The sequence below is a fragment of the Alternaria burnsii genome (assembly GCF_013036055.1).
Source record: "Alternaria burnsii strain CBS107.38 chromosome Unknown 731, whole genome shotgun sequence".
Lineage (NCBI taxonomy): Eukaryota > Fungi > Ascomycota > Dothideomycetes > Pleosporales > Pleosporaceae > Alternaria > Alternaria burnsii.
This window is the reverse complement of record NW_024066115.1, coordinates 208,596-236,088: the sequence shown is the minus strand read 5'-3', so window position 1 is coordinate 236,088 and position 27,493 is coordinate 208,596. Positions and strand designations below refer to the sequence as shown.

Below are 27,493 nucleotides of genomic sequence, written 5' to 3'. Positions count from 1 at the left end.
CGCGTAGCCGCGGCTCGTGCGTGCATGCGTCGATCACTGGTGCGACGCGTGCCATCACATGTCGCTCCTAGACCCGCCTATCTTGAGACACAAGTCCATCGTCCATATCTCCTTCCTCCCAGCAGCACAATACCTTAACCAATTCCAAAAGCAAAGCACAGCAGAAAGATGGACCATTCGCACATGGACCACGGCGGCCACATGGGCCACGACATGCCTGGCATGGGCGGCGACGGGCCCAAGTGCAACATGAACGTACGATTGCACCCTTCTCTCCTCATATCGATGCTCAAACGAACACACGCTGACTTTCGATGATGTGATAGATGTTGTTTACGTGGGATACGACCGACCTCTGCATTGTCTTCCCCTCGTGGCATATCTCGGGCACTGGCTCACTCATCTTTTCGCTACTCGCCGTAGTCCTGCTCACAGCTGGGTACGAAGCTATCCGAGAAATATCAAGGCGCTATGAGGCGTACTCAAAGGGTATCATGGAGGGACCCAGAGGTGAGTGCACTTTTTCTATACAAGTACTACCGGGGTAGTGGAAAGACTCTAAGAGGCAGGCGTGGAAGTAGGAGATTAGGGAGGTCTCTTTTCTTCACTTCAATCACCACCTTGAGGAACACTCGCTGAGTAAACTTTACGCGTACAAAGACGACGCAGATGAATCTAGCTCATTACTTGGCCCAGGGAGAAACGGAGGCGTTGGGCGTAGTGCCGAGCAGCAGATGAAGATCATCAAGGCTGTCTTGTATGCTGTGCAGGTTTTCTATTCGTTCTTCATCATGTAAGTGTTTTCGCAATGAAGGCGGAGTCGGGGGCTGTGGCTGATGTGCATAGGCTGCTTTTCATGACGTACAACGGTTGGATTATGCTTGCTGTCGCAGTGGGTGCCTTTGTCGGATACCTGATGTTCAGCCAGTCTTCGTCCACCAAGTCGGTCGCCTGTCACTAAGGGGACCGGCAACGGAAAACATCTGGCATAAGGCTGTTCAGAGGACTGGAGAGTAGTACAAGGCCAGGAAGGCAAACAAGTGGTTACACAGTGTTTTGCTTGCCCTCGGTCGGAGCTACGGATTTGCATGTCCTGAAATATCCGGGCCTAGGATCCTGCAGCGCTGACGGGTCGGACCCGCTATTCTCTTGAGCTTGGCTTTGGATACCCCAGATATAGAGTAAATAGGCAGTTCGCAATACATTGTTGACACAGTTGGAGTTCTGTTCGGTGTCCAGGGTCGACCTCGCGCGAGAACATACCGAGCCAGGTCTGGCGGCGTCGACAACAGCTACCCCGAAACGTTTTGTACGCATAGAGTGAAGTTGAAATAACGCAACCTTGGTCTTGAACGCGAAGTTTGATACCTTGACGTCGGAGCGACTTGAAAAGTCGGTATAAGATGATACTCCGATATGAGTTCATAGACTTGTTGAAATTCCGAAGACGGCAATATCGCCCGCTGAGTGTTGCGCTCGTGCGAGCAAACACCGATCGGGCTTTGATGCCTGTGCGGAAGGATTTGCCATTACGAGCATCGTGAAGCTCAAGCATCAACAAACATCGTAACAATTCAACTCAAAGAACAACGAGCAGCGAATGCATTGCGTCGACGATGTTCCAGAGTTATGGTTGTGGCTAGCTAGGCCTAGTATCACATGTGCTCTAGCCTTCACATGCCAACGGCGAGTTGCGTGTTCCCACGCGTGACTTGCCCCAGGTTCTCCAAGCCCCAGCTCCTCGGCGTTCCGTCCGAAGGAGAGGTCAGCGTTGCGCATGGGGCCAACCACGCCTCGCATACCCAAGTCATGTGTATAGTGATGGAGACGAGCGTCTTCACATGCGACAGCTGAGCAGTTGCTTGATATCTCCATCAGCAGCGCAATCCAGGCACGTCTGGGTGAATCTCACATCTCTGGCGTACAAACAGCCGCCACATGATTGGGCCCGCCCGGCGACAGGTGCATGCGGGTTAGCGCATTCTCCACTTCCGAGGCACAAGTTGCGACGATTCAAGTGCTAGCTGGAAGCCGAGCATCCTATCCGTTGCATCCATACAAAGCAGAAGCCGATCCCCAGACTTTTCGTCCTCATCTGCTCTCTCGATACCCCGTCTTTTACTTTCATTCCCTCTTCGTCTGCATTCATCATCATGCCTGAGAGAGTTATTGTTGTTGGCGCTGGCTGTAAGCATCACTGCATCGTATGCCGTCACGCGCATAGCTAACCACGACGACAGTGTCCGGCTTGAGCGCTGCTCATACCATCTACCTTGCTGGTGGAAATGTCGTCCTTTTGGACAAGAACAACTTCATGGGAGGCAACTCCACCAAGGCCACATCCGGAATCAACGGTGCCCTTACAAGGACACAAGTAGATGAGAAGATTGGCGACAGCGTCAAGCAGTTCTATGATGACACACTCAAGTCTGCGCGAGACAAGGCGCGACCAGACCTGATCAAGGTTCTGACCTACAAGTCCGCTGCTGCCGTCGAGTGGTTGATGGACGTTTTCAACCTCGATCTGACTCTCGTTTCGCGGTTGGGGTACGTTTGACGTTATTCCCGCATCTCACACACGTACTGACTTTGACAGTGGTCACTCCCAACCTCGTACCCACCGTGGCCACGATGCCAAGTTCCCCGGAATGGCCATCACATACGCCCTGATGCAACGATTCGAAGAGTTGGCCGAGCAGGAGCCAGAGCGCGTCCAGCTCGTCAAGAAGGCCAAGGTCTCCAAGATCAACACCGAAGGCAACCGTGCTACCGGTGTCACCTACACATTCAACGGCGAGGAGACAACACTTGAGGGACCTGTCATCCTGGCCACTGGTGGTTATGCCGCCGACTTTACAGAGGACTCTCTTCTGAAGAAGTGGAGGCCAGACACCTACGACCTCTCCACTACCAACGGTGCTCACGCCACCGGTGATGGACACAAGATGCTGATGAAGATTGGCGCCAACGGCATCGACATGGACAAGGTTCAGGTTCATCCCACCGGTCTGGTAGACCCTAAGGACCCTACGGCGAAGACTAAGTTCTTGGCCGCTGAAGGTTTGTACACTACTACCGAGTTCGTTGTTCCACGCTGACAGTTCCCAGCTCTCCGTGGTGAGGGTGGTATTCTTCTCAACAACAAGGGCAAGCGCTTCTGCGACGACCTCGGTCACCGCGACTACGTCTCCGGTATGATGTGGGGCGAGAAGGACAAGGGCAACTGGCCCATTCGCCTCGTCCTTAACTCGAAAGCATCCAACATCCTCGATTTCCACACAAGACATTACTCTGGCCGTGGCTTGATGAAGAAGATGACTGGTGCAGAGCTCGCCAAGGAGATTGGTGTCAGCGACAAGGACCTCCAAGCAGAGTTCCAAAGCTACAACGCGATTGCAAAGGGTGAGAAGAAGGACGAGTGGAACAAAAAGTACTTCCACAACCTGCCCTTTGACATCAATGACACCTTCCACGTTGCGCAAATGGAGCCTGTACTCCACTTCACCATGGGTGGTATCGAGATCAACGACCAAGCACAGTGCTTGAACTCCGAGGGCAAGCCATTCGATGGTCTGTACGTCTGTGGTGAGCTTGCTGGTGGTGTCCATGGTGCCAACCGCCTCGGTGGCTCATCACTTCTTGGCTGCGTTGTCTACGGTCGTGTAGCAGGAGAGTCTGCTTCCAAGTACCTCTTCCAACAAGCGCTCAACAAGTCTGGTGGTGCCGCTGTAAACCGCCTCGGTCAAATCTCGCTACACATCGACCCATCACAACCGGGCAAGGTATCCGTCGAGTGGGGCAACGGTGTCAGTGGAAACGCTCAAGCCGGCGCCAGCTCGTCGTCGGACCCCGTTCAGCATCAAAAGCAGGAATCCGCCGCTCCGGTCATGTCTTCAAACGGCGACTCAAGTGACCCCGGCAAGGTTTCCAAGCCCAACGCACCCAAGAAGTTCAGCATTCCAGACAAGGAATTCTCGCTCGAGGAGGTTGCGAAGCATAACAAAAAGGATGATCTATGGATCGCCGTAAAGGGTATCGTCATGGACGTGACCAACTGGACAGATGAGCACCCAGGAGGTCCTCAGGCGCTCTTTAGCCATATGGGCAAAGATGCATCAGAGGAGTTTGAGATGCTGCACGACGATGAAGTTATTCCCAAGTACGCGCCTGAGATCGTTATTGGTCGGGTCAAGGGTCAAGAGGTGACACTTGAGTACTAGAGGGGAAGGGAAAATGTTGTTTGTACTTTTAGCATGTTCCAAATGATATCACTTGCATATGTTTGAGAATGTTACTCAAATGACGCAGTCTGGATTGTGCAGCATCATGTCATGTGTTTGGGTGACGCGCAGAGTTACACTGCAGACGCTCGCGTCGGGTCCCTCGTAGCGGCAGATCAGCCTCGCCTGGGCGGACCCTGGCCGCATTTTCCCCAGACCATTAACACGACGCAACTGGTGCCCCTTTGAGCAGTACGCAGGCGACATGCTCACGACTGCGTAACGATCCCTTCGACGTTAACTTGTTTCCAAAATGCTGCACCAGCAACTCTTTCATTTCTTTGATAGACAATGACAACCTACGACGAGTATGGCGTTCCCGTCGGCGCATACTCAGAACCTGAGAGCTTAACCCACCAAGCATGGCGGCTGGTGCGGGCTTTCTTCCTATATCGCATACGGCCTGCTGTGCAGGAGAAGAGAAATGAATTGCAAAGTGGAAGTTGGAGCTTCAAGCGGCTGTTTACGCTTGTGAGAGCGCTGGTGGTGCTGTGGTGGGTAGCTTTGTACTGGGGCGAAAGAGGTGTCTTCAACAGCGCTGTGGAGAGCTGCAATTGGGATAACTGGGAAAACTGGGTACGAGCATACCACCCGATATCTGTACATGTGCGCAAGACTAACTACGTGTCTAGGAAGCTGGCGCAAATCCCCACAGACTCGTCTTCGTCGCCGACCCGCAACTCATAGATCCGCACACGTATCCAGGTCGTCCGTGGCCTCTCAACCCTCTTGCCTACAAGTACACGGATCTCTACCTTCGCCGCACCTACTCTCGCCTTCAGACTATCCTATACCCTGACACTATATTCTTCCTCGGCGATCTATTTGATGGTGGCCGCGAATGGTCTACGCGCACCACTACTTCGCCCGAAAAACAATATCGCAAGTATGGCAACGACTTTTGGATGAACGAGTACAGAAGGTTCGGGGACATATTTTTCAAGCACTGGGGTGACGGGGGTATGCAGCCAAGACCTGGACAACCTGGAAGGAAGCTCATAAGCAGTTTACCTGGCAACCATGACCTGGGATTTGCCAGAGGAGTGCAAGAAGGCGTCCGAGACAGGTTCAATGCATACTTTGGGGACGGAAGCAGAATCGACATAATTGCAAATCACACTTTCGTCTCAATCGACAGCGTCTCCCTAAGCGCACTCGGTCAAGAATCGCCAGAACAGGTGGAGAAGCTATGGCGACCTACAAAAGACTTTCTCGAAGACGCGAAAAAGCGTAAAAGGCGTCTGATACAGCGCGAGCTACGTACCCAGCAGGGCCTCAGACCCTACCCTGGTATGCCTCACCACGCAATTGAGAAGAAAGACCTAGCGACATCCGAACTTCCACACGCCAATGACGAAATCACCGAATTCCCTACGATCCTCCTCACCCACGTCCCTCTCTACCGCGCACCAGGTACACCCTGCGGACCTCTTCGCGAACACTGGCCCCCAACCCCTCCACCAGCTGGGCAACCACCCCTCGAACACGACGACCGCAACGCCATCTCCGTGCGCGGCGGATACCAATACCAAAATGTGCTCAACCGTGAGATCACTGCCGACATAGCCGAGAAAGTGGGAGACATACGATACGCCTTCTCAGGCGACGACCACGATTACTGCGAGGTTCTTCACAAAGCATATACAAGCGCCGGTGGCGGCATACGAGAAATCACTGTCAAGAGCACTAGCTGGGCCATGGGCGTTAGACTTCCTGGTGTACAACTCGTCAGCTTATGGAATCCTGTCGACGTACATGGCAACCCCAGAAACGGCGATGCGAGCAAGACAATTCAAACAAAGCTATGTCTACTTCCAGATCAAATCGGCACATTCCTCAAATACGGGTTGCTATTTGGCCTTACGTTGATGGTTCTGATACTCCGCGCGGCTCTCGTTACTCTCGGTGTCGTCTCCTCAAGCCAAGCAGATATGACCACTGAGAGTCCTCTCCTACCTACAACAAATACAAGCACGTTCCCTGCTACGATAGCAGCGGAGAAGGAATCACATTCGTCAAATTCCTCAACGTCTTCTGAACGCACAGGGAACCTATCCGTCCGCACAACCACCCAAACACGCAACATGCAGCAACAACAAAGTCAACAATCCAGATATAATCTCCCGTTGGTACAACATGCAGGCTACGACCCTACCAAGGACTACGATGACGACGATCATGATAGGGATAAAAAGGTCAGAGTCTATGGTGTAAGCACCAAGGCTGCTAGGAAGCCAAGGAAACGGAGAAAAGGACTGGCCTTGTCCTGGTGGGAGTTCAGCACAAGCCTGAAGACTGTGATTGTTCTTGGCGGGGCTTGGTATGTGTTTTTGGTTTGGAGGGGGTAAAGAAGTGTAATTTATATCTTTAGAATTACAAATCCTTCACTGCTTGTTATGGATACGCTATCATCAAGTTCCAAAGCTGCAATATGTTTTCATATGCAAGAGGCTGGTGACGCGAATCACAATGACTGTGCCCTAGACTTTGCGTGGTCATGACAAGAGATATCTGTTTGGACATGGCGGTACATTTTCATGCATATGCATTGGGTCTTGCGTATCTAAGATTCTCTCGTTCTGTCTAATATACCAAGACAGGATCTTACATGCTCGCATCTCAGCACCTCAAAATACCACCTCAGAGTTTGAGATTCTCGATCCACTTTGTTGCCTCCTCAACACCTTGATCAACCTTATCCGCGTTCGTACCCTGGCCAATAGCAGTAGGAGCGCCTGGCTTTCCACCCGCCTTGCCACCAATGATTGGCGTGACAGCAGCAGCCCACTTGGGTCCATCGGCACCTGCGTTCTTGAATGGCTACATGGAAACGTTAGCACTGCTGTCGAGAGAGTCAGGGTTTGCAAGAAGAACATACCTCGCTCACATAACACCCATGCACAACCTTTCCCTCTTCAGGCGATGCGGAGAAGAGATACAACGACCGATCCTTGAGCGCACTCTTAGGCCCAGAGATAGTCTTGATAACTTCGCTGATAGCCTTGTTGACAGTACTTGACCATTCCAACTTCTTGACCATGAATTTCTTGCTATCGTCTTCGAAGAACTTGGTCACCTCATCAAGTACGCGCTTGTTATCGGCTTTGGCAGCGGCCTTTTGCTCGTCGAGAATGCTCTTTTGAATCTTGGCAAATTCCTCCCGGAGTTTGCTCTTCGCAATAGCAGAGACGGTGAGGTTGTTAAGATCGACACCGATCTTCTTGGCTTCAGCTTCCTTTTGGGGCCCGAAAGCCATCTTGCCCATGTTTTGGACGCGTTCTTGGAACTCACGGGCGATACGCTGCACGTTGTAGGCTTCTTGACCTGTTACAGCGACAATGCGGCGAATGCCCTTGGCGATACCGGATTCCTCGAGAATGACGAGTTCCTTGATTTCGCCTGTCTTGAGGACATGCGTACCACCGCAGAACTCGATGGAGAGCTTTTCCCACTTCTCGTTCTTGACATCCTTGAGGAGCTCTTCGACTGGTACTCCGACAGAGACGACACGCACCGGGTCGGGGTATGTCTCACCGAAGACGGCACGGACACCGCGAATTTCCTTTGCGGATGCGAGAGGTACCTCCTTGGCGTATACTTGCGAGTCCTGCTTGATGTACTCGGATGAGATCTTCTCAACCTTGTCCAGTTCCGCGTCTGACAGACCCGCCTTGTGTGAGAAGTCGAAACGCAGCTTCTCCGGTGCGACGAGCGAACCCTTCTGGTCGACCTCGTTACCGAGGACTTCTCGGAGAGCGTAGTTGAGAACGTGGGTACCGGTGTGGTTGTTACGGATGGGATGTCTTCGGAGCTCGTCGAACTCGGCAATGACGTCGCTGCCCACGCTCAGCTCACCGTACTTGATGTAACCAGTGTGTAGTACGTAGCCGGCGTAGACCTGGACGTTCTCAATACTGATTTCAGCCTCGCCGTCTACCAACAACCTTCCGGTGTCGAATTCCTGGCCACCCTGTTCGGCATAGAAGTTTGTCTTGTCAAGCAAGACTCCAAATTGCTCACCCTCGGGTACTTCTGTCGTGCTCTTAAGGAACTTCTTGTTGTGGTATATCGCCTTGATGGTGGCGGTGATGTTCTCGCGACCAAACTTGGCGGAGTCGTCGGTCTTGGGAACTTCGGGCATGTTCTCCAACGCACCAAGGTCGTGTACGTCGAACTTGACAACTACCGCGCCGGCCTTCTTGTCGCCCTTGCTAGCTTCGCGAGCTCTTTCTTGTGCGGCCTCGACCTCTTCATCCTTAATCTTCAAGCCTCGCTCTTCAGCCATGAGCTTTGTCAGATCAACGGGGAAACCGTAGGTGTCGTATAACCGCCAGACGTCATCTCCAGGCAAGTCGTCTGAGCCCTTGGCCTTGGCCTTCTGCGCGTACTTTTCGAAGATGACCTCGCCACGATCCAGCGACTTGGCGAATGCCTTTTCTTCCTCGTCCAGAATCTCCACGATGTCCTGCTGCTTCTTCTTGATCTCTGGGAACATGTCGCCCATCTGATCGACCAGCGTGGGGACAATCTTGGAGAAGAAGTCACCAATGTCCGTCTCAAAGTATTTGCGCGCATATCGTGCACCTCGTCGTAGCACTCGGCGGACGACGTAGCCTCGGCCGACATTGTTGGGTACACCACCGTCGGCAATGGCAAAGCTCATCATGCGAACGTGATCGGCGACAACTCGGTATGCGGTATCGATACCATCCGGGTCTTGGTCGCCGAATTGTCCCCTGTACTCGCGCGCTCCAGTGATATCTTGTATCCTCTTGAACAGTGGTGTGAAGACATCGGTGTCATAGTTTGACTTTTTGTGTTGTAGCACCGAAACCAGACGCTCGTAGCCCATACCGGTATCGATGTGCTTGTTCGGTAGGGGTCGTAGTGATCGGTCGGGTTCGCGGTTGTACTGCATGAAGACGTTGTTCCAGATTTCGATGACCTCGGGGTCGTCCATGTTGACGAGCGAGGCAGCGTTCCTGTACTCCCCGTTGACTGGCTCTCTCAGATCGTAGTGTACCTCTGAGCAAGGTCCGCATGGCCCCTGGTCACCCATCTCCCAGAAGTTGTCCTTCATGTCTCCAGGCAAAATGTGGTCCTCTGGCACGCCCACGCTCTTCCACAGCTCCTTGGCTTCCAGGTCTGGCTCCAGCTCATCTGTTCCCTCAAAGTAGGTCACGTACAACCTTTTGGGATCTATGCCGTAGACTTTTGTGAGAAGCTCCCAGGTGAAGGCTACGGCCTCGGTCTTGAAGTAGTCGCCGAAACTCCAGTTTCCCAGCATCTCGAAGAAGGTGTGGTGATAGCTGTCCTTGCCAACATCGTCGAGGTCATTGTGCTTTCCACCAGCGCGAATGCACTTTTGCGAGTTGGCGGCGCGCTTGAGCTGTGCGAAGTCGGACGAGGGGTCAATGGTGCCTTGGAAGATGGCCTTGTACTGGTTCATGCCCGCATTGGTGAAGAGAAGGGTGGGGTCGGAGAGGGGGACGACGGATGAGGAAGGCACTGTTTTTGTTGTTGTCAATTGACATGCATGTGGAAGGTGACGGGGGAAGCGCACCAAAGGTGTGTCCACGCTGCTTGAAGTAGTCGAGAAAGGTCTGGCGCACGCGGAGGGCGCTCCATTCGTGCTTCTCGTCTACGAGCGACATGTTTGCGGCCTGCGCGTTGCCGTCGTGGTGGAGGAGGGGCAGCGAAAGATGTCGTGTGCGGGTGAAGAGTCTGGTATGGTGGAGAGAGCTGTGGTTTGATTGACTGAGACAGCTAAGCCGTGGTTGACTGGCAAGTCTAACCCTTTGGTGACTCAGAGGGGCTCTAATCAGTAGTTGGCGCATTCACGAAAACATGTGGGTGCGGGCGCCGAGCTGCAGGCCAGTGCAGCGATTGCGGGGCTGACTGGGCGGCGGGCGGCGGGCGGCGGGCGTAGGAGCTTCGGAGGACCGACGGTGGCCTCAGCCCTTCTGGAAGCTTCACGTAACTGCGCCTAGACTACACGTCCATTATAACAACCCCAGCCAGCACCATGCCCCGATCGCACCACCGTAACAGCACCACTATCGCCAGATAACCACCCCCCGCTCTACCAATCGGCTGTCTCGGACTCGCACTGCAACCTGACCTCGACTCCCGTGAAACAGATTCACCCCCAAAGCTGCGATGCATGGCGCAAGTCGCTAGCAACCCTCCTCCCTATGCGCAACAGAATGCGCCCCACGGCACCAAGAGAGCCGCAGAGAGTTCCCTCGAGAACGAACAGCGGCTGAGTAAGCGATTCGACTTGCTCAACTTGGGTATGCTCAGTCCCCCCGCAGACGCTAGACTGCCAGCCATGCTAACCGTACCATCGCAGTAGACAACAATGGCACACGCCTCTACATCCCTGTTCCGGGCTCAACAGATGCCACGCTCCCACGCGTATCCCAATCGCCCACCTCATATGGCGACCCTCTGGCCTTTGTAGCCTCGAGGCGGAAACAGCCTCGCAAGCCACGCTTCCCCCGCGCCCAAGAAGAAGAGACCAGCATGCAGGTAGAAGACACCCCTCACAGAGTCTACATCTCCGACCTAAGCGCCGAGCTCTCCGACATCGAGTCCGACGAAGAGAATCCCATTTTCCTTTCCGATATCGAAAAGCATCTCTCCAAAATACCAAAGCACATCTTACTGGGCCCGGAGCCCAAGCCCACGGACAAGAATCAGTTGGTCCTGTACAATGTACCTGCAAGTCTGACAGTACCCGAGGCCCAAGACAACGTGCGCAAGGCCATTGTAGAGGCAAGACAGCGCATCAGGGACAAGCAGGTGAACCCAGTAACGGAACCTGAAAATGTACATTTGGCAAGGAATAACTACCACAGCAGTGGTCCTATCACTAGAGAAGACAGGATGATGGATGCGATACCCCAATCTACGGCAACACCTGCAGACGAAGACGGCGATGCCATGGACATTGATTGATTGATTGCTTGATTATTGAGTGAATGAATATTACGTCTGCTTGGTCATCAAATTATTATAGAGATATGGTTCAACAGCTTGTTAATACACGAATGCAATAAGCGTGATCCAGTCACGTATTCTTCCTAGCGCTTGCGCCATCTTCTTATGCATTCTGTCTACCGTCTAAAGCGATCCAATACACCCATAATCTTCGCCTTTGCCGGTCGAGGCGGTAGCTCCTGTGTTTGACCCTGTTCCACATCCGCACCAATGACACCGCTCTGCTGAGGTCCCGTCTGCTGAGGTACTCCTTGTGGTGGTGCACCGTACAACGGCATCTCCATAGCCTGCGCCCCTTGGTTAGGGTTCGCCTTGGTGGCACCGGGCGGCGGTGGCGCAAAATATTGTGGTGGCGCATCTGTGTTCTGGTACAACGGCGGGGGTTCCGCCCATGTGCCGTCCTGCCTCTGTGTGTACTGTGGGTTGGGGGCGTAGGGGTTTTGTGTTTGGTAAAAGGTGAAGTGGTTCTGGGGGACTTGGCCATGGCGGCGACGTTCCGAGTAGGATATCAGAAACTGTTGCACTTCTTGTTAGTATTTGATGGCGTCGTCGACACTGAGGGGGGAAGAGGGCAAGACGTACGCGATGGTATCCGAGCAGTGGAAGGCCCTTTCTTAACCTTTGCTTTGCGTGGATACGACCTCCTACGAACCATCCGAAGAAGATGACAAAGAACGATGCAAGTATTATCCATTTCACGATTATGCCTTTCTGTTGCGTTGTTAGTTTAATGTCTCGTGAGCACGAGGTAAAAAGTAGACATACATCTGTGTACCAAAAACCATCATCACCTTCATAGCATTCCCTTCCTCCAGCAAAGTCGTCGACACAGTAGTATCTCTTTGTTAATGATAATAAAGGCATGGCTGTGATGTGGTGTATGTTTGTGTGTGTCCAACTCTCGGGAAATGGCGAGTCGTGGATGTATGTGTTCAGAGCGTAGGAGGGAGGATCGACTGGTATAAGCCCAGTACGTGCCGCAGTTCAGGGAGATAATATGCTCGATATGAGCGGTTAATGGATAGACTGCGCCACTTCTACGTCGTTCGTTCCTTCGGTCGACTAGCTTCCCGAGAGGGAGGTGTGTCGCGTGTGGAGAGAGTTGGCAACGGGTCTTGTTTCAGATGTGTAAGGCGTGGATGTGTTAGGTTTCAAGATGGGATGGATGGAAGGGCGGCTAATGGGAGGTGGCTGAACCTCGACGGTATATACTCAAGGAAGTGGCTTGATGGAAAATAAATGGAAACTTATGAAAACAGAGATTCGATAAACGAGTGACGCAAAAGAAAGAATCAAAAGAAAAGCAGCGACTATTGTGGCTGGGGTAAATCCAGAATTCGAGGTTGGGGAGGTCGGGATGAGGTATGCAAGGGACGCGTGGATAGGAGTGGATCGCGACCCGTGCCCTGCAGGGCTGGAAAGCTTGTTCCTTGCAGGCCTGGCTGGCTGTGGCGGACCTCACTCCGCGACGTCGACTGCCAAAAATGTGGCTGTAGCATTTATCGCTTTGGAAGCTGCGCGTGAGCTATGATGCAACAGTCGGTGAGGTTCATTCTACTGTGTTGAAACCTGTGTTTTCTAGTACATGTATCGGGCATACTCGAGCACGTGCGCTACCGTCAGACAGCCATGGCCCCCCGCTGCAGCCGCCGCAGAAGCCTTTTTTTCCTTTTTCGTGTATACCAAGATATTGGTAGATCAAACTTTAAACAAGTTGAGGAGAACTTCACGGCACAACAGACCGCACAATGGAGACGAAATAATGACAAGTTGAAAATGTATTCAGTACTGTCGGGAGCCAGCATCGCTGACTCTAAAGCTGAGAAAATGATAAAACACAGAGCAAACGTTGTGGTATAATGCCACCAGACGCCAAATTACATGCCCAGTAACGGATTCACTGCCATACTCTATACTTCCACCGTGTTCCCCGTATGTTTCGCAATATGGCGTCCTGTGAGGTCATATTCCTGCAACCAACACTGAAAACGCCCAAAGGCATCAACTCCGATCCCATGCTTCAAATTCAGATGAAACGGATTACACAGATAGAAAGGAGAAGGAGCGAAAGGAAAGTCTAATGTAACAAGTTGCGGAGAGATGGGCTAGCACTTGCCCCGGTATTGGCGCGTTCGGTGGGCGCCGACGTCACTGCTGGAGCATCGCGCATCACCGTGTCCATGGGTGTTGCCGGTCTTCCAGGGGCAGGGCTACCGTGGTGCAGTACGGGGTACTGCGCGACTGCTGGAGGAGCAGTGAATGGGCTTTCACGCGAGGCCGGATGGGCATGGGGATGAGTTGGCGAATACGGAATTGTCCGCGGGGATTGCATAGCACCGTTGACCATCATTGCGCCGTTGTTATGATGTAGCTGGGGAGGTCCACTAATAGGCGGTCCTGAGTACGGTGGCCGAAGCCCTGCGGCTGCTATCGCAGAGTGCATTGGTGCACCTGAGAAAGCCGCGTAGCCATTCGGCTGAGGTGGGTACGGCGCATGGAACGAAGGGATATGACCAACAGGCGGGCCCTGTAGTGGTGGTGGTCCGTATCCATTGCCGTTGGGTAGATGGTGCGGGGGATGTCCAGGTCCCGGAGGGACACCGCTATGCCAGGAGGGTAGCGGAGGGGGCTGGCCTGGTGCGGGACCACCTGGTAATGTCCATCCTCCTGCTAAGGAGGGAGGTGGAGGTGGATATGGTGGTATCTGAGTTGCCGGCAAAGGGTATGTCTGCGGTGGCTCTTTGAAGATCGATACCGACCTCGCTCGCTCTTCCTCGTCGTCAGTCGTACCATTCTGTTTCTTCCAATGACACTTCTGGCATATATACGAAGCTGAGGAGGCAGCGTCCACATCAGTATTCAACCGCAAAGTGTTATGCGCAGGTGGAGCGACAGCTGGCGCATCCGTCATTGGCCGATCGTCTTGGCCATTGCCATTGACGATTCGACCCTCTTCGACAACAGGCTTCTTCTCAACGTGGCCGTTCTGGTCTGTCGGTCCATCACGGTCAATTGGTCCATCTACCACACGAGGCGCTTGTGTTGCTGGCATATCTGCGTCAACTTTCCACCATCGCGGACTAGCTTCAATCTTGCAGCGCACACATTTACGCTCAGGCTTGGGCGCAGGAGGTTCGGCTGATTCTTCTTTGACTGGTATGCCAGCGTTCGATTGTCGACCACGGGCTGATGTGGGCGTTGGCGCGGTGACTGCGGATGCTCTGCGATTGACTGGGGTCGGTGCAATTTGGGGCACGATGCGCGTCGACTGGTCTACCAAGTTGGCTTTGCGCGCAGTGCCTGTCAAGGTAAGATCGGCCTGCTTGAATTCGCGCGCAAACAATTGCAATGCGATCAGCTCCGTCCCTTCCACTTCCTCGTTCATGGGGTGAACAACAGTCTTGGGAGTATGTTCTTTGCACCAGATCGCCGCGATCAATGTACCCGTTTCTCCGTTCATGGTAACCGTTGGCACTGCATCCCTCCGAGAAACCTTGACTGGTGTCATGTCGAACCCGAACGTGTAGCCGTTGCTGTGGGCACAACCAACGTGAAAAGTCGCATGGCATTGCAAGCAAGATGCACAGGCGCCCTCAGTCGTCTTGCACAGCTTGCAGACTGCGTCGTATCGAAGTGTTGGTGCTCCTATCCCCTCCACCATGTCAAGACGCGTTGCGCTGCTGAACTTGATCTCTGGATGCCAGATTGCACAGTACACATGTACCCAGTTATTGTCGGCAGTGCGCTTGAGTGGCTCCCGGGGCACAAGCGGCCGGCCCTTTTCCTGCTGCCGGAGGCGATACTCGTCCTTGGCTCGGTCAACAAGTTCCTTCTCTAGGCGCTCCTTTTCGCGATCGCGATCAGTCTTTTTCTTGTGGGTAATCTTCGGCTGTTCATAGAACTCTTGCTCGGTGTCCTGCTGTGGGCAGAGGACACACTCGTACGTCTGACTAATCAGCAGTGTTTCGACAATACTCAGCATGTAACTTACATATGACACGCTCTCTTTCTTATCGTTCTTGCATGTATCACAGTACCATTTGTTCGCCTGTCGTGTTTCCTCAACACCGTAACATCGTTTGTGGATAGTCAACCGACAGGCCGCACACTCTAGACGGGAACCTTCTGAAGATCGACAGACGGCGCAGGGCAAAGGCCTTAGTTTCGGAGGCGAAGGAACTGGTGGGGGTGTAGGAGCCTTGGGGGCTGCAGTAGACTTTTCCTTTTCTTTCTTCTTCGAGACAGGCTCATTGACTGGAGTGGTCGTTCCGCTGTCTCCGTTGGTCATAGCAGCAGTCTTCTGTTTTTTCTTGGGCGGCTCTGCAGTCGCCTGGGCCGTGGCAGTCGGAGCTTCGGCATACTCAGGGGTACCGTTCTTGGAGCTTGGGTCTGACTGCGCCGCGTAGACCTCCCGTAGGAGCTCCTCATCGATGCGTCGCTTCCATGCCTTTCCTCCACCTTGCGCGACTTTCTTCGCAATCTCGTCGACGTTTTCCCATGTTACTGCATACTTGCGCCATAGGTTCGCACAGCGTAGGCAAAGCGCGATAAGGAACCCGGTCTTGTCCTTGGACCGACCATCAGGGGGTATCATCTGGCCAGGTGTCACACCAGGCGCACGTCTCCATTGGCGAGAATGGCGGACCGTGCAGAACTTGCACTGGAAGAGACGTTTGCGCTGTATGGCCTTTGCACTGTCAAAGGCGGAGTCGTCTGCGTTGTCCGCAACATCGTCAACAAGTCGGGACTGTGCATCAGGCTCCACCTTTTTGGTACGCCCTTTTCGGCTGCTGTAGGAGCCCCAAATCTCCCTTCCTTTGGGTGTCTTCTTCCACATGTAGTAGTATCGTACGGCATCGCCGTAGAACATAGTTTTGCTGGTGTGTAGGCGGACGAGCCTGATCTCCGAACCGTATTTTGCGACACCCTCATTCCACTTCTTTTCTTCTTCCTTGGTCAGCTCAGGCTCTTTCAGGTCTTTCCGCTTGTCGATCTTTTTGACATGCTTCAACGCTGCATCTGCGTCGTACTGGTGCTTGGTAAAGAGCGCCAAACACCGATCCAAAAAGTTCGTGTTGTATGGTTCTACGCCAACGTGCGATTTAGCCAAGGCTTTCGCTCGGTCCATATAAGCCTTGACTTGGTCCTCCGTGACGGTCGGCGCATTATCTTCTCCTCGCGTAGAGTGTACTCCTAACGGTGGCATCTTGAACATCAATTCCGCGGTACATTCCTTGTCCTTGTTCGGGAGATCTTGACCACGGCGAACGTATCCAGGCGGCTCGTCCATCACCCACTTAGGGCGCTTAGCCTTCTCCGCCTTGTCTGCTTCGATCGCAGCCACCGTCTCTTTCGAAAGCTTGCCTTCCTTCTTGTTACCGGCAGCCTTGACGTAGCGTTTCTTGATCTCCGCCGGTTTGACCAACTCCACAGGATGACCATGCCAGACGTTGACGTTAGCTTGGTGTCGAGGTCCTAACCTAGAACTCGCGCGAGGGTAGATGGCTCGATCGTCGTACTGCAGTGCGTCCTCTACTCGGCAATGTATGCCAAGGTACCGCATGGGCCACATCTTAGCCAAGGCTATCTCTGCCTGTGTAGCAGGATGTGTGTCGATTTGGGAATCCAGATCCGGCGTGGTCGCATTGGTGTCGCCGCTGGCCTCCTCCTCTTCTTCATCTATGATTTCTTCTTCCTCTGCATCCTCGTGGGTGGTACCCAACCGAGCCTCCAACTTCTTCTCTTGAGCTCTACTACACGGACCGCAAGCCCAAGCGAAACCACGAGATGGTTTCTTCAGAAGTGGCGGACGTACGCAGTTCATGTGATATGTGTTGTGGCACACAGCACATTCTACGGAGTCGTTCCTGTTTGGGTTAGCCTTGTCACGTGTGGAAACAGATGAGAACTTACGCAGCGCAATATCCGACACAACGCTTGCAGCTCTTGACGGCGCTAGTCAGTTCCTTCACCCGACTGGTCTCGAGACAGATGTACTTCCATCGCTCATCCAGTGCTTTCTTGACCTTGTCGGGTACATTGATGACTGCTGAGACTGGAATAACGTCGTACCAGCGGTGGATGAAGCGATCGAAAACCTGGTTGAACCAGAAGCTGTCTTTGGTTTTGCGGTACTCGTCCAGATCGCCGATCTCGCTCCGATGCAAGATTTGGCACTTTCCTCGTAGAGATGCAAGGGGACAAAGATCTGAGTGCATGGTCGCATAGACCAGACGAGTGTCATTGTTGTAGCGCTGGACATCTCGTGGGCGGTAGAACCAATTAACTCGCATGGACTCTATCCGCTTCTTGGGGTCGTTGTCGATGTGGATAAACTCCATAACCCGGCAGAGGTAGTAGGGCTCGCCGGGCGGCTCGCACACGAGGTACACTTGATCTGCACATCCAATTAGAAAACGGAAAACAAGCCGCAAGACGTGGCTGGCGTAACGGAGCGACCGTCAGCTGCAGCCAAAGCAAATCAAAACTTACCATTAACGGAAACAACCTGACCATCGTCTGCTTCCAAGTGACCATCGACGAGGAAAGCGCCAGTGTTTTCGAAAGTCATCATGTTGGACTCCCGCGCGCTGTTGGCGGCTACCATGGCGCTGGCATGGCTTCCGCGCTTCGCCCCTGCTTGGCTTGGCGCAGCGGCGCTCGCGTGACTACCATTTGCGCCGTTGGCAGCAGCATTTTTGCGCCGTTTGGTTGCGGGTTGCGGCTGTGGTGTGCTGGACTGAGTTGTTGCAGCGGTTGTTGATGTGCCGGAAATATTGGGATTCGGCGCGTTTTCTTTAGTGTTGGATCCGGAATTACCCCACGATGCATTGCCTTGTGCAGAGGCGGAACCTTTCTTCCCACTCACACTGGGAACATGGCCGTTTTCGAGAGCCACAGAATTACGCGACGGCGGATCAGATACGTTGCCATTCGCGGCTACAGCTCCCACTTCAAAGTCCATTTCGGTGTCTTCAGCATAATTAGGTCGCGACCTGCCAGGACGGCCGCGCGATCGCGTACCGTACGACGATGGCGCCTCACCATTTTGATCTGGCTCCTTTGATGATGCTTTGGACTGATTTGAAGTACCGTTGGTGGCCTCCAGTGATGGTTGCACGTCTTCCATGGCAGAAGACGCGTCGTCGGGATCCTGTGCAGGGTGTGGTACCTCCAAAGAAGCAGCAGGTGTCGAATTTCTAGTGGAAGAAGCCTTGCTAGTTGATTTTGAAGGTGCTGTTTCTGATGCAGCGTTGGATTGATGCTGTTGATTGCTTTGCACATCCTCTTCGTTGCGCGGCGATGGTGCATTGGACTGGTCCCCAGCCGTCGAAGACGGAGCCTCGCCTTCGCCGTTCTTCGTATCTGCCATATCGAATTCTAAAGGGAAGGCAGGATCAATAGAAGGGCCAGGCCAAAGAACGTTGAAGAACCCTCTCAAGGCAGGCGCGGGCTGTCGCCAGGGTTGTCGCTAGGAAGAAGCCCGTCAAGTGCGGATATCAACGCAGCATGAGAAGGCCCATCAGCGCATACACGCGATTTTGGGATCAGCAAGTCAAAGTTAGATATTTGTGAGTTTTTGGGCCGTTGGCTTGATGGAGCCGATGGCGAAACCGGTGATTGTTTCGCCGTCAGACGAGATAAAGCGTGGTGTGGGGGAGAATTAGTGAAGAAGGGAGCAGTGGTTGAAGGAATCGAAGATGGCGGACTCGCTGTAGTATGGGTCTAACGGTGCCAAGCTAGGCCCAAGGCTACGTCCGTGGGACCTAGTTCTTTCTTACGCATATCTCATCTTTCTCATCGGTGCTGCTAACAACAGCACCCTGACGACCAGGCCCGCATCCACCCACGTCGTATGGATGCGCCGTTCCGTCACGGATGGGGGCGCTGATGGATCTCTCGTCACGATGCGTTCTTTTGATGGTTTTTGCACGTTCATGTTCACACGCTTCGTCCATGAACGATCTCCACCACCCCTGTCCAACATACACCGGCAACGCGCCCATCATGCGGCGACTATCTCTGTTATTCGCAGTTGCTCCGCCTGTCTCAGCCATGCCGATGGTAATACACCACTGGCGTGCGAGTATCGGCAGAGTTGCTACTAAGTCTCATCAAATTGAAGCACCACAATCATCACATATCAACAAGAGCATGCGCCCCATCAGACGACAGTGCCTGTTCATCTGGTATCAAGTGCTGCGATGATGGTGTGGGCGCGGCGAGGAAGTCTCGAGGAGGCGATGTATGGTGCAAGTGGTTCGTTGTCTAACTCGATTTAGCGCCGACAAGGGTCGACTTCCTTCGTTAGACCTCGCTGCTCGTTTGGCAGACCCGTGGATGGATGGGCTTGATGCCGAATCTTCCACAGCACACATTGCGTCACACAAGTTAGCAAAGTCTGAACAGGCGCCTCTTGCCCGCGCACCTGTGCGGAGACGCAAAGCGCCTTGGTCCTTTATTGTTATTCCTTTCCGCGGCCCTGCCTCCACTAGGCCCGTTCGCGTCTGACTCTCTTACACATCCACCTGTTTCCGGCCACATCAGCCTGGTCTCAGACGGCCCGACCACCTCTATCGTCGACCCCCGCCTGGTGGTGAAGGTCGAATAACGCCCATGGTTGTGTCGCATATCTGCCTGCAATTGCAGTGATGCACCCATTCGGTTCGCGGGATTACCCAGCGGCATTACTAGGTCCGCAGACAGGGGCGCTAGCAGACGCATTCAATCATCTCGTGTCCTGCCCCCCTTCGAAACACCCAGCCGCACCTAGCCAACCCTCATCGGCCGCATATTGCCCGCTTCTTATTCGCCGTATCCGGCCTTCGCTAACGTGATCGCTGGCGCACATCAGCTTGCGCATCACTGCAGCGACGTTGGGGACCATGCAAACTCTTTCAGCGAGCTTTCCATCAAGACTGTCTCCATTCAACAATGCGGCAAGACAGCTATCTAGTGGTTGCTGATGTTGATATGCCCTTCAACCCGTGTTGACTATTGCAACGAAGCTACACCTAGTGACCTACTGAAAGGATCGGTTCTGTGCGGAACGCAGCATATGTTCCTTCGCTGGGCATCCCCGAAGCTGGAAGCATTTGGAATGTATTGCCAATTCAGAAGCCGGCCAAGCGACCGAAACTCAGCTTACGATCTTTTATCATGTACCATGCTACTGTGCCAAGAATATCCCAAGAAGATTATGGGAACTTATTGTCGAAATGTGTCTTGCAGATCAATTGATGCTAGCAGCAGCAGAAGATACGATGGTTAACTACGATTTCGACATGGCTCTCCAACCATGAGCAGATCGTTGCTTCAAAGATTGTTTACTTTGACCCTAGGGGTTGCGACACTGCCTGGCTCATCCGCGTGCCTGTTTACCGACAAACACACAGTAGTAATGAAGATTCTTCTTCGTTGTTGGTGATGCCTACACGTCGCTGCAGGCCTCTATCGTTGGAGTACTATATAGGTTCCAACCCTCAATCTTTATCGCATCTAAATTCGTGACTGCTCATATCTGCTTTAAGACACACCAGTCCCTGATGCACATCCTCAGCCACGTGGACTCTGCTTCACGGTGTGTCCCTGTCACTCTTCTCCAACTGCGCATGCCCGAACGGAGAACAAGGCTCCTTGGGAGATTACTCAAGCCCATGAGACCCTCTGGCTCAACTTTGCGACTGGGTTTTCTATTGGCTTTGGCTTGTTTGGAACAGCCGTCATTTAGTTCCCTGACTCACACAACCACTGACCAACAACACCGCGCAACCTATCGCACTACACTACTATCGAGAGCATTGTGTTCTCAGAAAAAATTCATGATATATAAGTCAGCTGTGGTTTATAGGAAAAGCGAAACCAATGCTATCTTGTCAGACAACAACGTTGCATCTATATACATCGCGAAGTGAATCGCGTAAACATGTGATGCGATTTTATCATGCAGAAGGAATAAAACAGTGCCATTTAGTAAAAAATCATTAATGCAATTTGAAATGTCCACATGCGTCCGTACTTGCAGCAGGCAAAGGGACAGTCGGGTAGGACGTCTGCTGCGATTACCCGGTTCTTAAAAGACAACTGACGCCCAACAGGAAACAGACAGCAACACGCTGGCAATACAATACTACTCAAAATACTGTCGCAAGCACCGGTAAATTCACCAGGATGTCATACTGCCACAACAGAGTATAGCGATGCGAGTACCGGCGATACCTTCCTGAAACTTCCATCTAGATTCAGTGAATTTGAGAGCAACAGGCACTTGCATATTAACCAAAAGGCTTTTACCAATGCCGCTACCCAGCTATTGTCCTGCGCATCAACGACGCGCGTGACCCCTATTCTCCTCTACCACTCGAGCAGAATTGTCAACAACTACAATCAAACTTTCGGTCCGAGGTCGAATATAACCACCTGCACAGCCGTATCTGCGCCATGCTGCCAGCCGCGGCGTCGTCAACTTTGGGAGGCGTTGGGCTTTGTTCGTGTTGTCCATAATTGCCTAGAAGGGGCTAGTCCCCTCTAATACTGCCATTTTGACAAGATGAATTCGAACATTATTCTTTTCTGTTTCGACCGAACAAATTCCCATGATGAATGACCCCGATTTCTTCATGGTGTGCGGGCACTTGTCATGGTCTGGGCGGGGCCTTGATGACATCTACCTAGGTAGATGCCGAGGTCATGCCGCTGACCTGCATGAGGTGCACGAGCCAGCGCCATCATTAGCTCATCAGCTGCGCTAGCATTCCCAGTGCTGATCCCCCTCCTCAACGACTTCAATTCACAGCACATAGCTCACACAGATCTGGGTACACTTGTTCGGCGACAAGCAAAATATGCTGCTTGAAACAGCAGTGCAACTGTGAGGTTTTCATTCAATCAAATTGAAACCTTACCACCAAGAACATTCTTCCAACATGGGCCAGTATCCAATGCACGATAGATTCAACACGGCGACCATCATATAACAAAAACTCTCGCATCAGCCACTATTTCAATGACTCTCAAACTCTCCCAAGCTCTCCAGCCATCAGGACCACGAAGTACACCCCAGATCGGAATTTACGAGATTTACAAGGCGAAAATGGCCAAAAGACCAGCAAGACCAGCACCAGCGAGACGAGCTGAAGTCTTGTCAGCAGCACCAGTCGCAGCGGGTTCAGCTGCAGAGCCAGACTCGGATCCAGAAGCAGAGGCAGATCCTCCTACATTTGCATTAGTACAAACATGACCAACATATAATGCTAATAGTAAACGTACCCGAGGTAGCCGTAGGATTGGCGGAACCAGTAGCTGAAGCAGCAGCACTTGCAGCGCTACCAGCAGAGCCGGAAGCAACAGCGTTCGCAGCGCCGCCAGCGCCGAAAGCGGTCTGGCTGCTAGGGAAAAGGCTGTTGATGCAGCTGTCTCTGCACTTGGCGTAGGCGTTGGAGTCCTCAGTAGAGCCATCACCCTGATCGCACTTGGCGACACATTCATTCGTATCGATAACCTGGGAGGCGTTGGGTCGTGCGTTGCCCAGGCATGCGGCCTTGCAGGTCACATCGCTGTCGTCGCACGACATGGCGCAGCTGATGGCGGGAGAAAGACCAGTCGGGATGGCGGCAGGGGTCTTGGGGGCGGAGGTAACAGACGCGTCTTGCGGAATAGCGAATGCGCCAATGGCAAAGAGGAGAACGGCAGAGTACTTCATCTTGATGTCGGTTTGCGTTTTGATATTACGGGACTATTGGAAGTAGTGGTTCGGCGTTGCGTAGATTAATACGGGTATACTGAAGGCAGGGCAAGTGAGTGTGGGAAGTACGAGTACTTGAAGGCTGAATCAGAACAAAGAATGAACGTTGGCGCACACACAAAGAAAGAATCTGGGGGAGACCATCTCGTTTTTATTACCCTGACACCGTGCTAGTCATTACATAGGGGTTTGGCGAGTAGCGGCTCGTTGCGCTTATATTGGGTTTCGACTAAGCTTTGTGTGGTAAGCTCGTCGGGCCGGCAGCGTCGTTTCAATGCATGTCGGCTTGAACCTTACGAGTGGGAGCCTGGGCTGCAGGGGTCCACCTGCCCCATCTATCCACGCGATCGGGCAAAACGCGCTAGAATACGACGCGTCGTGACATTTACCTCACCACGCCACCATCGGAAGTATTGCCGCCTCTCAACCACAACGCAATGGATGACAGTGACGAGTACGGCGACGAGTTCGACGACACCGAGTTTCTCGATGCCGCAACACAAGCTGAAAAAGAGAACACGCCTGCATTCCTGCCTTCTCCAAGGCCAGCCAAGCGACGGAGGATCAGCAAAGTAAATGAGCGTACAGAGTCCGTTTCGCGCAAGACACGCCATGGACGTCGCCGAGGTCCTTTTGTTTCGTCTGACGAAGATGAAGACGTTGTTGATGAAACCGATCGGACGTTGTCAGATACAGGCAGCAAAAGTGTCTCATCTCCAAACAGCGCACCTGCAAGTCGTAAGAAGAGGGCTCAGTCGAACAATTACGATGACGAAGATGCGTCGCCTATCAAAGAGTCCGCTGCAGATAAGCGGAAAGAGCGCATCCATGTGTCGACCACCAACGTGGAGATGCCAGACATGTTTCTAACACAACCACCTCAGACGTATTCCCCACCGTGGAAGCCGAGAGGAGCGATTTGGGCAAAGCCTACTACCACAATCGGTGTGCACAAGCCATCCGAATCTAAGAAGTTGGCTGGATCGAACACCACGAGTAATATCTCTTTACCGGGTAGACAGTCAACATCTTCTCGTCCTGCGCCATACGCGCCCTCGTCTCCAATCCTTCCAGACTCGCCTATTGAAATCGAAGAATCCCCCAGACTACCGGTTCGCACTGCAACTGCGACTGCATCAGGTGACTACGACTATGCCCAAGACCTCGCAGATCTCCCGTCCGATGCTTTTGCCTCGTCCTCTTCGTCGCCACGAAAACAGGGAGATGTGGAGGTCATCAGTGCTCGAAAGCGTGTCGTTGCACCTCTGACCGGCCTACGACAGACCACTTTATTTGGTCGTGCTGGTATCGATGGCACAATACCTGCTACTCAAGTAAACAAGCGTTACAACTTTGTTGTCGATCAGAAGGCCGAGCCACCCACTCACCACAAGCTAGATTCAGAAGCAATCAAAACTTGGGTCTATCCAACAAATCTGGGAACTATCCGAGACTATCAGTTTAACATCGTCCAAAGAGGTCTTTTCAATAATCTGCTTGTGGCTCTTCCAACTGGTCTTGGTAAAACATTCATTGCAGCCACCATCATACTCAATTGGTTTCGATGGACCACCGACGCACAGATTGTCTTCGTTGCACCGACGAAGCCGCTCGTTGCACAACAAGTGGAGGCTTGCTTCAACATTGCAGGCATACCACGCTCATACACCACAATGCTTACTGGGGGCGTGTCGACAGGACTACGAGCGGAGGAGTGGAAGGATAAGAGAGTCTTTTTTATGACGCCTCAAACACTTTTGAACGACTTGAAGTCTGGGTATGCAGATCCCAAGAGGATAGTATTGTTAGTCGTTGATGAGGCCCACCGAGCAACCGGCGCTTACGCATACGTGGAAGTTGTTAGCTTCCTTCGCCGATTCAATTCGAGTTTCCGGGTATTAGCACTAACAGCCACACCTGGTGCTGATGTAGAGGCCGTCCAGAAGGTCATCGATGGCCTCGATATTTCCAAGGTTGAGATCCGAACGGAGAATTCTATGGATATATGCAGTTATGTGCATCAGCGCAAGATCGACAAGCAAGTCTTCCAGAATACAGATGAGATGGAAATGTGCATGGACTTGTACAGCGAAGCTTTGCAGCCCTTAGTAAACACTATCGCAGGACTCAACGCTTACTGGAGCAAGAACCCCCGCGATCTGACGCCTTTTGGCTGTCAGCAAGCCAAGAAGAAGTGGTTTCTAGAAGTCGGTCGCAATGCCAACCGTGGCCTTCAGAGTACAGTTCACACTATCTTCGCTATCCTGGCATCAATCTCACACGGAATGGATTTGCTGAAATACCACGGCATGGGTCCTTTCTATATCAAAATGAAGGAATTCCAGGACGAAGCTGCTAAAACGAAGTCTAAGTATAAGAAGCAGGTCCTCGACAGTGACGCTTGGAAGAAGCTGATGGTGCGTCTCCAAGGGTGGATCACGGATGATAATTTTGTTGGGCATCCGAAGCTAGAGTATCTGCAGCAAGTCATTCTGGATCACTTTGTGAATGCAGGTGATGGCGGCAACGTTGATGGTGCGTCTTCATCACAAACGAGAATTATGGTATTCGCCCACTTTCGTGATAGTGCCGAAGAGATCGCACGCATCCTTAAGAGACATCATCCGATGATCCGCCCACGCATCTTCGTTGGACAAGCACACGGGAAGAACTCAGAAGGCATGTCGCAAAAAGACCAGCTGGAGGCTATCGAGAAGTTTAAGAACGGTGAATTCAATACGTTGATTGCGACATCAATTGGTGAAGAAGGACTGGATATTGGTGAGGTTGATCTCATTATCTGTTACGATTCGAAAGCATCACCAATTCGCATGCTGCAGCGTATGGGTCGTACAGGTCGAAAACGTCAGGGACGAATTGTGATGCTCCAGATGCAAGGCAAAGAAGAGAACGACGCAAACAAGGCAAATGATAGCTACCTCAAGATGCAGGAACTCATCGCGGATGGAGGGCACTTCAATTTCCATGACGACGTCTCTCGTAGAATCTTACCACCAGATGTCAAGCCGGTTGTTGAGCGCCGCGTGGTGGATATCCCAACCGAAAATACTCAGAAAGACTGGCTACCGGAACCGAAGAAGGGAAGGCGGACCAAGAAGCCCCCCAAGAAGTTTCATATGCCCGACGATGTGATTACCGGCTTCGTTACTGCAGGCCGTATGGGTGAAGAAATCGTGCCAAAAGCCCGAGGGAAGAAAGCTGCAGCACCCGTTTATCCAAGCGAGACAGCATTCGAGATGCCACCACTGGACTCGGTGCTACTAGACGCTGTAGCGGCTCAAGATCTCGAGAGACGGTACCAGACTGTTTTTGACGACGATGACGCCCCCATGGTGGGTGTACTAGACCTGAGTAAATTTCCCGAGCGGCAGCGCGTCCTGCCTTACATGAATGGACGAATCGGACCAGGTCGCGTGACACGGGTTTTTGCCGGTACTATGCAGCGCATGTACGACATGGAAACTGACCGCCTGGAAAAGTTTCAGCGGGACCTGCACTATTCGGATTGCGAATCAGATGCAGATGACGGTCTCGTCGTGTCGAATACGGAAGTAGCGTCCGCGATTCCGGAAGACATTCAGGAGGACATGTGGGAAGACGATCAACCTGCATCACAAGGCCTTCCGACTACCAAAGCAAAAGCAAAGCCTGGTCCGAAGCCCAAAGCAAAGGCGCCGGTGAAACTGAAGGAGAAAGCACCGCAAAAAGAGAAGACGCCGCCGAAACCAAAAGAAAAGTCAGCGCCAAAACCCAAAGAGAAGCCGGCCCCGAAGACCCCTAAGACTCCAGCACCTCGTGCTCGAACCCGAACAGAGAAACCGGCTGCAGAGACGCCAATCTCATACCCCGAAACAGCGGATGAAACACCAATAACAAAGACGCCCAACTGGCGCGTGTCTAATCTTGCTCAGGAAGGCGACGAATCATCCCCGCCACCGACAGATCCCCGTTTCCACCTACCATCTCAAGCTGACACAATCGGATCTGACGACACGATGGGGGCGGACGAACCGGAGGATCCACTGGCCTGGCAGAACGTGTCGGAGCTGGCTAGTTTCATCGTCGAAGAAGATGAAGAAGAGGTGGTTCCAACCTCTAGTCTACCTAGTATTGACATGTTTGGCGTTGGGGCGGGAACTCAAGCAGTCGTCAAAGCTGCCAGACCGAAGAGGACACCCAGGCGTGAAAAGCTGTTTACCAGCGACATCACTGATGACGACGCAATTGTCAGTAGTGACAGTGATGATGACGCACCGGTCATCAGACGTGGTGCCGGCGCGAGTAAGAAGGAAGCAGTCGTTGTCGATTCTGATTCCGAGGCGGAAGAAGACGAGCCTATTGTTCCCAGGAAGAGAGGCAGGCGAATCATTGTCGATGACTCAGATGAGTGATGTATCATGTTCAGTAACCCTTTCCGGAACTTTGGGCGAGGATATGAACGCATCTT

At 52.8% G+C, this 27,493-nt stretch overlaps 9 protein-coding genes across 9 annotated transcripts; 4 read left to right on the top strand and 5 right to left on the bottom strand.

The window, feature by feature from the left end:
• Positions 1–153: 153 nt before the first annotated feature.
• On the top strand, positions 154–961 carry GT037_006738 (ctr copper transporter family protein; the record flags this gene model as incomplete). Its single annotated transcript, XM_038931785.1, has 4 exons — positions 154–255; positions 327–510; positions 697–793; positions 847–961. Coding segments are annotated over 4 exons (498 nt in total), but the record flags the coding sequence as incomplete, so codon positions are not given.
• Positions 962–2,153: 1,192 nt separating this feature from the next.
• GT037_006737 (fumarate reductase) lies at positions 2,154–6,628 on the top strand (the record flags this gene model as incomplete). The annotated part of the gene is made up of 6 exons (XM_038931784.1): positions 2,154–2,187; positions 2,241–2,547; positions 2,597–3,060; positions 3,109–4,202; positions 4,569–4,856; positions 4,913–6,628. The coding sequence occupies 6 exons, from the start codon at positions 2,154–2,156 to the stop codon at positions 6,626–6,628; spliced, it is 3,903 nt and encodes a 1,300-aa protein (XP_038785256.1).
• A 292-nt stretch (positions 6,629–6,920) lies between these two features.
• On the bottom strand, positions 6,921–9,934 carry GT037_006736 (alanyl-trna synthetase; the record flags this gene model as incomplete). The annotated part of the gene is made up of 3 exons (XM_038931783.1): positions 6,921–7,100; positions 7,159–9,788; positions 9,844–9,934. 3 exons carry the CDS (start codon positions 9,932–9,934, stop codon positions 6,921–6,923), a joined length of 2,901 nt encoding a protein of 966 aa, XP_038785255.1.
• A 509-nt stretch (positions 9,935–10,443) lies between these two features.
• On the top strand, positions 10,444–11,240 carry GT037_006735 (uncharacterized protein; the record flags this gene model as incomplete). Its single annotated transcript, XM_038931782.1, has 2 exons — positions 10,444–10,573; positions 10,633–11,240. 2 exons carry the CDS (start codon positions 10,444–10,446, stop codon positions 11,238–11,240), a joined length of 738 nt encoding a protein of 245 aa, XP_038785254.1.
• Positions 11,241–11,398: 158 nt separating this feature from the next.
• Positions 11,399–12,146, bottom strand: GT037_006734 (uncharacterized protein; the record flags this gene model as incomplete). The annotated part of the gene is made up of 3 exons (XM_038931781.1): positions 11,399–11,797; positions 11,865–11,993; positions 12,048–12,146. 3 exons carry the CDS (start codon positions 12,144–12,146, stop codon positions 11,399–11,401), a joined length of 627 nt encoding a protein of 208 aa, XP_038785253.1.
• A 1,213-nt stretch (positions 12,147–13,359) lies between these two features.
• GT037_006733 (uncharacterized protein) lies at positions 13,360–18,654 on the bottom strand (the record flags this gene model as incomplete). The annotated part of the gene is made up of 4 exons (XM_038931780.1): positions 13,360–15,228; positions 15,274–17,149; positions 17,196–17,679; positions 17,775–18,654. The coding sequence occupies 4 exons, from the start codon at positions 18,652–18,654 to the stop codon at positions 13,360–13,362; spliced, it is 5,109 nt and encodes a 1,702-aa protein (XP_038785252.1).
• A 394-nt stretch (positions 18,655–19,048) lies between these two features.
• Positions 19,049–19,339, bottom strand: GT037_006732 (uncharacterized protein; the record flags this gene model as incomplete). The annotated part of the gene is made up of 1 exon (XM_038931779.1): positions 19,049–19,339. One exon carries the CDS (start codon positions 19,337–19,339, stop codon positions 19,049–19,051), a length of 291 nt encoding a protein of 96 aa, XP_038785251.1.
• Positions 19,340–22,361: 3,022 nt separating this feature from the next.
• On the bottom strand, positions 22,362–22,983 carry GT037_006731 (uncharacterized protein; the record flags this gene model as incomplete). Its single annotated transcript, XM_038931778.1, has 2 exons — positions 22,362–22,495; positions 22,551–22,983. The coding sequence occupies 2 exons, from the start codon at positions 22,981–22,983 to the stop codon at positions 22,362–22,364; spliced, it is 567 nt and encodes a 188-aa protein (XP_038785250.1).
• A 479-nt stretch (positions 22,984–23,462) lies between these two features.
• GT037_006730 (p-loop containing nucleoside triphosphate hydrolase protein) lies at positions 23,463–27,437 on the top strand (the record flags this gene model as incomplete). The annotated part of the gene is made up of 1 exon (XM_038931777.1): positions 23,463–27,437. One exon carries the CDS (start codon positions 23,463–23,465, stop codon positions 27,435–27,437), a length of 3,975 nt encoding a protein of 1,324 aa, XP_038785249.1.
• Between the last annotated feature and the right edge of the window lie 56 nt (positions 27,438–27,493).